The sequence below is a fragment of the Bison bison genome, unplaced genomic scaffold (assembly GCF_000754665.1).
Source record: "Bison bison bison isolate TAMUID 2011002044 unplaced genomic scaffold, Bison_UMD1.0 scf7180017864029, whole genome shotgun sequence".
NCBI lineage: Eukaryota > Metazoa > Chordata > Mammalia > Artiodactyla > Bovidae > Bison > Bison bison.
This window is the reverse complement of record NW_011494601.1, coordinates 2,367,186-2,380,072: the sequence shown is the minus strand read 5'-3', so window position 1 is coordinate 2,380,072 and position 12,887 is coordinate 2,367,186. Positions and strand designations below refer to the sequence as shown.

Sequence of the window (12,887 nt, the reverse complement as noted above, 5' to 3'; positions counted from 1 at the left end):
GCACCCCCACCACCCCCACCCCAGGCTTCTTTGTCCATGGAATTCTCCAGGCAAGAATACTGGAATGGATTGCCATTCCCTTCTCCAAATGTAAACCAGCTGCTGCTAAGTCGCTTCAGTCGTGTCTGACTCTGTGCAACCCCATAGACAGCAGCCCACCAGGCTCCTATGTCCCTGGGATTCTCCAGGCAACGATACTGGAGTGGGTTGCCATTTCCTTCTCCAACACTCTCTTGTAGCATTCTGCATTTAAGAAAAAAGGTCACGGGCCGATAACTTCAGGGAGACAAGTCCTGGTTGTTGAAGGTCATTAGTTTTGTTTTTGTTCCTTCTATTGGTCCTTTCTTGTTCTTCCAAACTCTACTTGCTGTTGGTATTTCTGGGGTTTTAGTCTATTTGCCCTCCATGGTTGCTTCCAACATGCTTGGCCTTTTCTCATCCAAACTGCATATAGGTGTTTCTCCCATATAACCACTGTGACTGCAACACAAGTCCAAGATGTCTCTATGTTTATTGTTTGCTTCACAGACTTCTAAACTCCTGGGCTGTGGGAGAGGGAGGGGAGGAACATGAGATCCAGTTAGTCTGGCCTCTGTGTGTTACTTCACCCCATAGGATGCAGCTTATGGGTCCAAAAAATCAACGACCCACAGTTTGCTATGATGTGTTCTGCTCTAAGCCATGATAATACCCCAAATAAAATTACATGTTTTATACTTTCTGCCTTTAAAAACAGTATTCCGTTTACTTGCTGCATAGACTGTATCAAACGGAATGAAACGTAATAGAAACAAAAGGAGGCCAATCCTGCAGTGAAAGGAGATGCTCATATCCACCCACGACTTGGTAGATGTGGAGGAGTTATGTGGACTATAGGCAGCTCTTGAAACATAAGCAAGGATCTTAGTTGTGGCATGGAGGATCTAGTTCCCTGACCAGGGATCGAACCTGGGCCCCCTGCATAGAGGAGGCCCATTGAGAGTGTAGAGTCTTAGACACTGGATGGCCAGGGAAATCCCCTGCATTTTGTTTTCAGTGGAAAAACAAACAAAACCCTGTTACAAATAGTTCCAGAATAGAGTCAGTTGGAGAAAGAGAAGTATCAAATGTGTGGGAGTGTATAAAAAACTGACATACCAGAAAAGCATTTAATTGGAGATACAATTCACATTTTATTCAGTAATCTGCTATATTATCTTTGAAACCATTAATAACACCTCAATCACAAAAGAAGCAGTGGGAAAGACCCGGATTTTTGTGCAGAAGTCACTCTCCACCAAAAGCAATTCATAGTCTACCATCTTTCATGGCTGTGGTTTTACCAGGAGCCTCTTTTTAGTGGGAAGCAGGGAGAGGGATCTGTTTCTCACAAATATTAGTTTGAAACAAATAACATGCTGTACTGTGTCATGGGAAAAAACTAAGGTCTAGTTCCTAGTGAGCCAACAAGCAAGGGGGGCCTTCAGGAAAGGAAGCTACAGTCTCCTAGAGGCCACAGCCAATAACCCTTCTGCCCCAGCCAGTTAGTAGTCATGAGATAGCCAGGTGAATGAGAGGTAGTCATTAGCTGGAGGACCATGAGCTAGACTCTCTAGAACAGGAACGGCTGAGTAAGTCAGAACGGGAAGGACACATCTACAGTCTGGAGAAAAGTAATTAAGAATAGGAAAGTGTGGAAAAGATACAGGTTTCCCACACTGAAGGAGACCCATAGAAAGATGGGAGTCAAGGGCAGTTCTGTGCTTTTCTCTGAGACAGGTGTACACTGTACGGGCCCTGCAGTTTTCAGATAAAAACCGGAATGCTGCTGAACTAGTGCAATGTGAAATCAGAGTAAACACTGTGTGAGGTGATGGGACAGGTGTTAGGGTTAAAAACGAAGCTGTCTCAGCTGCCGTCCTGACCTGAAAGTGGCCGTCAGACCCGCACACTACAGAACACCGTGTCGGAGGCCCCGAGTGAAAGGAGACACCACTTCCGGCTGGGAGGGCAGGAAAGGCATTCTCCAATCCTTTATTCTGGATTCCTAGCATGTCCTCTGTGTTGCTGCTCAGCCCACCCCATTCCAGGCACTTGTTTGTCTTCCTTATCTTTCTCTGTAATGTGAAATGGAAGCCTGAGAGGAGAAGATCCTGCCTCACAGGTGTCTAATAACTGTGGGTGGAATTGATGTGCTGTGGAGGCCTCACTCTATTTTGGACTAAGTGGGGAGAAAAAAATTGGAGGAAAGGAGAGCTGATAAGATGGTGGTGGTAAGGATAAGGTGTTTTAATCAGAAGGTGTGAGCAAGGGTATATCAAACTTAGTATGTGGCTTAAAGCAGGTGACAGGGAGAATGTCAGTGCAACCAAGGACTACAGGAAGGTAGCTGGGAGCACTTTGCCAAATACGTTAGTCTGTGTAATTAGAAAGCTAAAATCTTTTTCTACTATCTACTTAACTTTAACTAGAGCTGGTGAGGGAATCATGAATAACTAGAGGGCCTTAACTTTCTAGAAAGTAGGAAGATGAAGTAAACACAGCACCCCTCAAAAAAGATGAGGCTGAATATCAAAGTATAGAGAAGGCTTTTGAATGTCTTCTTTTCTCCCCCTAGGAACTTTATATGCTATATTTTCTCTCTCTTTTTAATTCATTAATTAATTAAAAAAATGTTTTTAAACTGAAGTATAGTTGGTTAAAAATATTATATTAGTTTCAAGTGTACAATAAAGTGACAAGTTTTTTTTGGATATCTTCTTTAAGTTTGTTTTTGGTGTTTTGGTCTAAAAGCAATCAAGTAATAGAGAGATGCCAACCCAAAAAGGAACGTCTGTAGGAACCAGAGCAGTTGGGTCCAAGTATTCGTGATGCCTTTAGACCTAAAAAGAGAAAAGAGAAAAATCTATCCACCAGAATCTTAGTGTTATGGTTTCACAGGAGTCATTTTAAAAAAAATGTATTACTTCTACCTACTTTCATTGCATTTATTTTGCACTTTCCTCCCACTTCTTAACTTGAATTGTTAGTTCATTTACTTTAGTTTTTCTTATGCATTTAGGAGGATACACTCCTCCCTGAGAAAGTCTGGCTACTGCCTAGGGGATGATATTATGAAACTATTTCTCACATGATTTGATGAGCATATAGGGTTAAAAATCACTGGGATGGCTTCAAAGCAAGTGTTTTGAAGACAGATTAGATGTAAATCCTAGCTTGGGCTTCCCTGGTGGCTCAGTGCTGCCAGTGCAGGAGACCCAGGTTCTATCCCTGGGTTGAGAGGATCCCCTGAAGAAGGAAATGGACAGCCACTCCAGTATTCTTGCCTGGAAAATCCCCTGGACAGAGGAGCCTAGCGGGCTACCATCTGTGGAGTCGCAAAAAGAGTAGGACATGATTTAGCAACTAGACAACAAAAAACAAATCCTAGCTTGGCCAACTACCAGCATGACCTTGGGCAAGACACTCACTCACTCTCAGTTTCCTCATCTGAAAAAACAGGAATAGTGTTTATCTCACCTTGAGATAAGTTACACAAAGTGGTTAGTAAAGGGCCTGGCACATGGAAATAATGAATACTGTTTATACACCCATTCAAACTAAACTGCTTAACACCAAGGTCAAAAGAAAATGGCCCAGTTCAAGTGACTGACTTGTGACAGTTTCATCTTTATATAAATAAGTCTCATATATATATATTTTTTAAATGTAAAAACAATATAATTTTCAATACTAACAGATTAAAGGGAAAAAAATTGTATGATCATAAAAAATGCAGAAAAAGCATTTGATAAATTCAACATCCACTCTTAATACAAGTTCTTAGAAAACTTAGAGAACAGAACTTTAATCTGATAGAGAAGATCTATACAATATACAACTCTAGAAAAAACATGAGGCAGAGTGTTGAAAGTTTACAAGGCCAGGATGCCTACTATTACCACTTCAGGTTGACAATGAACTGGGTTACTGAGAGGGTAACAGGCAGAAAGGCCAGGGGTCTCCAAACAGAGGAAATAGGCTACAAGTGTCAGACATTTTTTATCTCTCTCTTAAACGGTCAGGAAACAAACTACTAGTGTTATATTTTTCCCCCTTCTCCATACAAATTTAAAAAGAGGTTTCTCTTAAAATTCTGTGTTGCTGTGACCACACCTGGTTCCACCTAAACTTAACTTTTCTCAAACTTTGAGCTAACCAATGCGTTTTTCTGATGGAAATGTTTGTCTTAAGGTATGTTAATGAACTATGTATTTACCCTAGACTCTGTCTTTCTTTAAGTCGGTTCTGCTTAAGACTCAGAACTGATAGTTCACTCAGTCATGTACCGACTCTTTGCGACTCCGTGGACTGCTGCACGCCAGGCCTCCCTGTCCATCACCAACTCCCACAGTTTATTCAAACTCATGTCCATTGAGTCGGTGATGCCATCCAACTATCTCATCCTTGGTGGTCCCTTCTCCCCCTGCCTTCAATCTTTCCCAGCATCAGGGTCTTTTCAAATGAGTCAGTTCTTTGCATCAGGTGGCCAAAGTATTGGAGTTTCAGGTTCAACATCAGTCCTTCCAATGTATTCAGGACTGATTTCCTTTAGATGGACTGGCTGGATCTCCTTGCTGTAGAAGGGACTCTCAAGAGTCTTCTCCAACACCACAGTTCAAAAGCATCAATTCTTCAGCACTCAGCTTTCTTTATAGTCTCACATTTATACATGACTACTGGAAAAACCATAGCTTTGACTAGATGGACCTTTGTTGGCAAAGTAATGTCTCTGCTTTTTAATATGCTGTCTAGGTTGGTCATAGCTTTTCTTCCAAGGAGCAAGGGTCTTTTAATTTCATGGCTGCAATCACCATCTGCAGTGATTTTGGAGCCCCCCAAAATAAAGTCTTTCACTGTTTCCACTGGTTCCCCATCTATTTGCCATGAAGTGATGGGACCAGATGAAAAAGTGAGCTTAAAACTCAACATTCAGAAACCTAAGATCATGGCATCTGGTTCCATAACAGATAAGGGCTCAACAAACCTGTATGTTTTACTCATATATTGTTCTCCTAATCTATATTAATGAAACTATCTATATATTTACTTGGAAACCTGTCTTTCTTCAAGATTCATGTCAATCATTTTATGGCCTGGGATGACTCACCTGGTGCCAATGTTATATCAAAATGCATGTTATGGGTGAGGGCCTAGTGCCACTGAATTTTGAGACATCTCCCTTCTCTAATTAACAGCTTGCTAATAGGTATATAACTTACTGCTAAAGGCTAGCAGGGGGGCACTCTTTCTGCCTCCTTCTGATGTCTATATCAGAAGCTTTCTCTCTTTTATACTTTAACAAAACTTTATTACACAAAAATAAAGCCTCTGAGCGAGCAAGGCTTATCACTGGCCCCAGATTGAATTCCTCTCCTCCGGAAGCCAAGAATCCTGGCATCTCTTCACTGTTCAGCAACAACCTTTCATTACTAGCTAGTGCAGTGAAGGAAACTTAAATAAAAGGTATATGGAGTTGAAAGGAAGAAATAAAACTGTCTATTTCTATAGGCAACCAGGTACCTAGAAAATGTAAAGGGATCTTTTAAATCATTAATGATGAATAATTAGATGAACAGATAAACTATTAGAACTAAAAAATGAATTTACCAAGGTCACTGTGTATGAGGTCAGTAGATAAGCATCAACTATATTCATAGATTCTACCACCAAACAATAAAAAGGTGAAATATATATCACAGTGGGCCAGGACATACAAGAAATTCATTCACACAGAATTATTTATAATAGTTTAGAAAAGCTCGAGGTTTAAAAGTCCATCAGAAGGAAGATTAGTTAAATACATTAGGACACATCTATATAATATTATGTACTAATGAAATGAATGAGTTCAATTTACAGGCATAGACATGGGAAAATAGGCATATATGACAACAGAAAAATTATAGAAGAGTTTGTGTCTATATGTATATATATATGGCAGCTATAAAGTCAAACATCCAGTCCAATCTAATGTCTAGTTAAATGGAATTCATCAATTCCTTTCTATTGTTGGACAGTGGAATTTGGGGTTGAGGGCTACAAATGTTCTGCATGTCTTCATGATTTTTTTTTAATTGGAGGAAAACTGCTTTATTCTGCCTTACAACAACACATTTAGTGATTCTTTCATTTAAATGTATTCATTCATTCATAAAAGGAATATTCATTCTGATTTACAGTGACCAATGATACATTGCAACATGTTACTCCATAAATAAATGATTTCAGGAACATGAGAACAGTGCTCTAACCTCTCTATGCCTGTTCTCCCACTTCCTCTCAAAGAACTGGAGAGCTGGATGTTCAATTTGAGTCTTTTTGTTTTCATTAGAGGCTTCATATGCCAATTGCAAAATAGGTGTCATGTACTCCAACACTGTAATTTGGAGGGCTGGACTGCACACCTCCAAGCTGAGCTGTCATTGAGAAGTGAAGAGGCTTTCAGAAAGAGGTACTGGTGCTGTGGCACCTCCTATCACAAGTCAGCCTGACAAGCAGCTTCAAAAGAACCATTCAGAGAGCCTGACCAGAGTCCCCTGTGACTTGTGGGAGGGTTAACATCTGACTCACAAGTTTAAATACCAGTAGAGCTGCCTGATAGGATACATGGCTGTGCAGGAAACAGCACACACCTACAGATTTATCCCAATGGAGGGATAAGGAAGCTGTCATCCTGAGCCTTACAGGTCTTGTGGAAGGGCACTGGTGTGCATGGGCTTAAAAGCAACCCTGCCCCAGAGGCCTAACTAAAGGGCAGAAGAAACCTAAATAAGAGGAAAACATCATCAACCCAAAGGGGAAACTGCAAATGACATGCTGACTAAGGTTGAAGGAACCATCAGGGGAACTGTGGAAGGGAGATCCCTGGTGATGAGCGGTTTCTCAAAAACCCACCAGGGACCCTTTGGAGAGAAAGAATCAACAATGGGTGTGTAACTGCCACATCACCCAGTTGCCTGATCACAAGGCAGATCATGCCCTGCTTCCTTTACATATACTTCCGGCACCCCAAGGGAGAGTGAAGACGTTGATTACACCCTCTTCCCCATGGCAGCCTGCCGAGCCTTGGCTGAAGAACAGATGTACTGAATCTGATGAAAGTTCATAGTTTTAATAACTTTGTAACTTGACTGGACAACCTATGGACCTGCTTTAGATTTGATCCAGGGCTATGGTGGGAGGCAGACAATAATCCACAGGGGACTGGAGAGAGGTAAAAAAATAAAGCTGCTTTATGCTCCTCTCCTAGAAAGTCCAGCTCATTTAATAAAACAGAAGGTGGAGTAACATAATATATTTAAGTCAGTTAGCAGTTGTCTGGCATAGTGTGCACCCAAGAAATATTAATTATATTTATTATTAAAACATAATAAAGTATCTTATTTTCCACTTTTAGAAGTAGTACCACAAAAACAGAGGTGGTAATTAATCTTGAGCCAAAGAAAAAAAACTCAATTGTAAAGCAGTCTGGCATTACTATAACCATTTACTTTCAGTGTATGCTTACATAAAGTCCAAATGTAAAGAGAAGCTTTTTGTAGTTTTCTCACATTTATTATTTACACTGGCATTTGCTGAGTAGGGCCTAGTCATAGGACTTTTAGCTTTCATTGCATCCCAGAATCATCTACAGAACTTGAAAAAAAATAACACATTCCTGTGCCTGAAGCAAGGCCTACCAGATTAGGATCTCTGGGTCTGGAAACCAAACAAGTGAATTTTAAGAAAGCTCTTCAGGTAATTCAGTTGCAAAACTAGGGGTTGAGAATCATTGGGCTAGGTCACTACAGCTCTTTTTCAAATTAGAAGGCAACCTGCTAATCTTTCCTTCTAGTTGGGGCTACAGGGAGATTTTTGGAAAAAAAAGAAAAAAAATTTTCTAAATTAAGTGACTAAATAATTGACTCATTAATATAAATGAAATGAATTCATTCATTAACTATTTACTGAGTACTCCCTCTGAGTACTGAGTGAGGCTCAGTATTAGGTGTGGGACTTCAACTCTATCCTGAGAGTGTTCTCAGCCTACAAGCGCATGAATTATTCAAATGTGGCTACTCTTCACTTATGTGAGATACCAAGTGAAAAGCAACAGAGATCTGTTAAAAACACTTACTTGCACAATACAATGGCATACAAGGACTCTCCCACGTGAATCATCCAGGCAAGCCAATACCTGAAACAGAAGTCAGCCTCGTTTAAGGTGATGGTCCTCTGCTGATGAGCTCTAACAGAAAAACCTCCAAAAGAAAAGTGCTTTCATATGAACGAGCACCACTTTTAGAAGGCAACCATGGGCCTTCCAGGGAGACTGAAACTGTGGGGTCCACATCCCATTTCTGGAGCTCTACTTACCAAGCATGCACGAGGGTGTGATGATGCTTCAGCAAGTACTGAGTGAAGGGGCCCAGGGGTCCCAGGCTCTGATAAGGAATACTCTCAGGCCAGAAGATCATCCACTGAAAGAGAACCAGAGTGCTTTTAGATCACTTCAATGTATTTTTAACCAACGCTATGAAATAATCCTGATTCTGCAAGAACAAACAACAGACCAAAGCAACTCTGAACCAAGCCATACGGGCTTCAATTCTTGAATTCTATTTTCTAAAAGCCATTTCAGTGGAAGATTTCTGCTAAGGAAACTATGTGGTTATCAGATTTAGTACCCAGATTAGCTGACTTCTGTTCTTACTGAATTCCACAATGTAGTACTCCGCAACCCACCGTTTTGGGTATCTTCTTGTGGCTCAGCTGGTAAAGAATCCGCCTGCAATGCGGGAGACCTGGGTTCAATCCCTGGGTTGGGAAGATCCCCTGGAGAAGGGAAAGGCTACCCACTCCAGTATTCTGGCCTGGAGAATTCCATGGACTGTATAGTCCATGGGGTCGCAAAGACTCAGACACGACTGAGCAACTTTCACTTTCACTGTATTCTTTAAATGAATTCTGTCTCTCAAAAAAAAGTTGTTGCTTATCTCAGTAGAGATTGTCTTCTTGATTTTACATCTATGTCATAATATGCACATCCTCTTTATCCTTTCTTACCACTTAAATTCTACCCAACCTTTAGGTTCATCCCCATTTTCCAAGCAATTCCAACTGCCTCAGACATTCTGCTTTGGAAGCCCTATCTTGTCTTGGCAGGTTTAGAACTGTCAACTTGGCCTCTTTCTCCTCTAGTTCTACTCAGACCTGAACAAGTCCTACTAACCTTGGAGACGCAAAGGCAGGAACATTTCCAAGCGAAAACCTGACAAGCCCACTGAACTTCAGCTTACGCCAATTACCTAGGCAACCGCCAGCCGCGCAAGCGCAAGACCTCCCTCCTTCCCCCTCCCCAGTGCCCCTGGCTCTACGGGAGCCCGGCGGGCCAAAACAGAAGCGCCGCGCCGTACTACACACCTTACCCCGAAATATCCCAGCACCAGGACCGTGACCAGCGAGGGCAGGGGTCTGGCTACACGGAAGTAGGAGGCAGCAGCCCCGCCAGCCTCCGACTTCGCCACCATTTTGAAAGATCTAGTTACTTAGTCATGGGGTAGGGAGGGAAAGCGTGGGCAGCTGGTTTCTCAAGATCTCAACACAGGCGAAAGGCGTAGACAGACGAGTGCGCCTGCGTTTTCTTCCCGGGTCTAGTCCCCTGGCTCAGAGCGCCCGAGAGCCGCGATTGCGCCTGCGACCACTCCACGGCTCCAGGTGGAATCTTGCACCTCCAGGCAGCACTCCAGCCCCTCGCCTCGCCTTCCTCGGGGCCCGCTGTCCTTACCGTGTAATAGCCAAAAGAGAGAATGATGATAGTAACCCAGAACAGACTACTCCTCTGGAAGTAAGCCTCATCTCCTCTTGCCTTCCCCATCGCTGCAGCGCACATCATGGGATGCCTGGCTGGCCACCGGCAGTTCATGGGGGAGATAAAGGCAAGGCTGGGGCGGGACCACGGCAAAAGCTCCTCCCTTCTCTCCCCTAAGAGAGAAGAGTCTGTGGCCTTGAAACTTGGAAAGAGTCCCCATCCACTCTGGCCTGGTGGGCTGGTCATCATCTTGCAGGGGAGACCCCCCCACCTTCTCTGGGTTTCCGGAGCTTAAGATAATGGTGTTGAAATAGAATGGTGCGTTATGTTTCTGATAACTATAGGTCTGTTAGGTCTGTTTTTTTTTTTTTTTATACTTTTTATTTTGTATTGGGGTGTATATAGCTGAGTAACAATGTTGTGATACTTTCAAGTGTTCTCTAAGTCTGTGAGTTTCATTCTGTTTTGTAAGTTCATTTGTATCATTTCTTTTTAGATTCCACATATAAGTGATGTCCAGTGATATTTTTCCCTCTTTGACTTACTTCACTCAGTATGGCAATCTGTAAGGCCATCCATGTTGCTGCACATGGCATTATTTCATTCTTTTTAATGACTCAATGACATTCCACTGTATGTATGTACATCTTCATCCTTCCTCTGTCGATAGACATTTAGATTGCTTCCACGTCTTGGGTGTTGCAAATGGTGCTGCAGTGAACACTGGGGTGTGTGTATCCTTTTGGATCATGTTTTTCTCCAGATACATGCTGGAGTGGGACTGAATCATATGGTAGCTCTAGTTGTAGGTTTTTTCAAGGAACCTCCATACTGTTCGTCATAGTGGCTGTACCAATTTACATCCCCTCCAACATTGTGGGAGGATTCCCTTCTCTCTCCACCCTCACCAGCATTTATTGTTTGTGGATTTTTGATGATTGCCATTCTGGCTAGTGTGAGGTGATATCTCATTGTAGTTTTGATTTTCATTTCTCTAATAATTAATTAGCCATGTTGAACATTTTTTCATGTGCCTCTTGGCCAACTGTGTCTCTTATTTGGAGAAATGTCTATTTAGGTCTTCTGTCTGCTGTCTGTAAATTTTGGATACTAATCCCCTGTTGGTCACATCATTTGCAAATATTTTCTCCCAATCTGTAGGTTGTCTTTTCATTTTGTTTATTGTTTCCTTTGTTATGCAGAAGTTTTTCAGTAGGTCGCATTTGTTTGTTTTTATTTCCGTTACTCTAGGAGATGGCTCATAGAGGATCTTGCTTTGATTTATGTTATTGAGTGTTCTGCCTCTGTTTTCCTCTAAGTTTTATAGTTTCTGGTCTTACATTTAGGTCTTTAATCCATTTTGAGCTTTGTTTTTGTGTATGGTGTTAAAGAATGATCTGATTTCATTTTTTTTCTTATAGGTAGCTATCCAGTTTTCTCAGCACCATTTGTTGAAGAGACTGTCTTTCCAACGTTGCGTGGTCTTGCCTCTTTTGTTACTATAGGTGCATGGGTTTATTTGTGGGCTCTGTATCCTATTCATTATGGGGCTAATTTTTGAACTTAAGCTCTACTGTACTCTGTGGGAAATGTAAAAAGTTAATAATAAATGGAAACGACAATTAAATAGACTTGGGATGCTGACAGGGGGCACTCTCACACCTTGTGAGGCTGGCAGAGGCTGATAGGAAGACCAATCTTCTTTCCTGGCAAGGACTCAGCCAAAGAAAACCCATGGATTCTGTTTTCTACAGCCTTCCCAACGTCCTTTTCTTCTTCAAAGTGTTCTTCCCTTTGGTGGGGTGGCGGGAGCTTGTGTTGTTGTTCACATGATTGCAGACCCCAAATTGTAATTCTCTGCTGATCCTGGAATAAATCTCTTTCCTGGAGAAATATACCGCAGTCTAATTTGTTTTGGATCGACAGAAATAATGCTCTTCCTCTTCATTACTAAAGATGTATGGATCCATATGGCACAGAACTTATGAGCAATGTTGGTGGACAGATAGAAAGTGAAAGTGAAAAGGTAGCTTGCTGCTGCTGCTGCTGCTAAGTCACTTCAGTCGTGTCTGACTCTGTGTGACCCCATAGATGGCAGCCTACCAGGCTCCACCATCCCTGGGATTCTTCAGGCAATAACACTGGAGTGGGTTGCCATTTCCTTCTCCAATGCATGAAAGTGAAAATGTGAAAGTGAAGTCACTCAGTTGTGTCCGACTCTTAGCGACCCCATAGACTGCAGCCCACAAGGCTCCTCCATCCATGGGATTTTCAAGGCAAGAGTACTAGGGTGGGGTGCCATTGCCTTCTCCGGAAAAGGTAGCTTAGTTGTGTCCAACTCTTCGCAACCCCATGGAATTCTCTAGGCCAGAATCCTGGAATGGGTAGCTATTCCCTTTTCCAGCAGATCTTCCTGACCCCTGAATCGAACTGGGGTCTCCTGCATTGCAGGCGAATTCTTTACTAGCTGAGCTACCAGGGAAACTGAGTTTAAGTCCTGGCTCTGCCATTAACATTTTGTGTAAGCTTGTTGTTCAGTCACTAAGTCGTGTACAACTCTTTGCGACCCCATAGACTGCAGTGAAGGAGGAAACAGACAGAACAGGCTCCATCTTGAAAGCAGGGCTCCATCTTGGGCTGGACTATGGACTTTGAGCTATATGCCCAGATCTATGGGAATGGCATACCAACTGGAAAACCAGACCCCCGCCCCCTGCCCCCCGGCCGATGGAACAGCCCCAGAGCTCGTACCTAGACTCTCCATCGCCTAAAGGAATACCCTAATTATCTGTGTAACTGAATAGAATCATAAATTCTATTATTATTATTAGGGTATGACCACAGGCCTATTGATAATTGTCCACTGTTAACTACCTAGGCTTAAGGCATATGAATCATGGGTTAACTTTGATTGTATCTTTCTTTTCCTTTGTTCAGGCTAGTTTCAGGGAATGTGGGGAGGTGGGTTTGGGCACGTATACTTAGGTTATATAAGGTTTTCACAAAAACTGGTCGAGGTCCTTGGCTAAGAGGAGACTCTGCCTTGGGCCTGCTGGTGTAATAAATTGCACTCCAC

At 42.3% G+C, this 12,887-nt stretch overlaps 1 protein-coding gene across 3 annotated transcripts; it reads right to left on the bottom strand.

Moving 5' to 3' along the window:
- Window positions 1–178: 178 nt before the first annotated feature.
- Window positions 179–9,950, bottom strand: TMEM254 (transmembrane protein 254). 3 transcript variants are annotated; one of them, XM_010834162.1, is made up of 5 exons: window positions 9,788–9,950; window positions 8,377–8,480; window positions 8,138–8,197; window positions 2,799–2,861; window positions 179–545 (listed from the first exon to the last, which is right to left on the bottom strand). In XM_010834162.1, exons 1-5 carry the CDS (start codon window positions 9,923–9,925, stop codon window positions 533–535), a joined length of 378 nt encoding a protein of 125 aa, XP_010832464.1. In that variant the 5' UTR covers window positions 9,926–9,950; the 3' UTR covers window positions 179–532. The 3 variants fall into 3 exon arrangements, with proteins under 3 accessions (XP_010832464.1, XP_010832463.1, XP_010832465.1); XM_010834161.1 differs by lacking the exon at window positions 179–545 and having other exon boundaries at window positions 1,148–2,861; window positions 9,788–9,949; XM_010834163.1 differs by lacking the exons at window positions 179–545; window positions 9,788–9,950 and adding an exon at window positions 9,429–9,775 and having other exon boundaries at window positions 1,148–2,861.
- Window positions 9,951–12,887: the final 2,937 nt, after the last annotated feature.

Coding starts and splice junctions, on each gene's coding strand:
- TMEM254 (XM_010834161.1), bottom strand. CDS start 9,925: ATGAACTGCCGGTGGCCAGCCAGGCATCCCATGATGTGCGCTGCAGCG. Junction 8,481..9,787: donor TCTCTTTTGGCTATTACACG/GTAAGGACAGCG, acceptor GTTCTCTTTCAG/TGGATGATCTTCTGGCCTGA. Junction 2,862..8,137: donor TATGCCATTGTATTGTGCAA/GTAAGTGTTTTT, acceptor TTCTCTTTTTAG/GTCTAAAGGCATCACGAATA.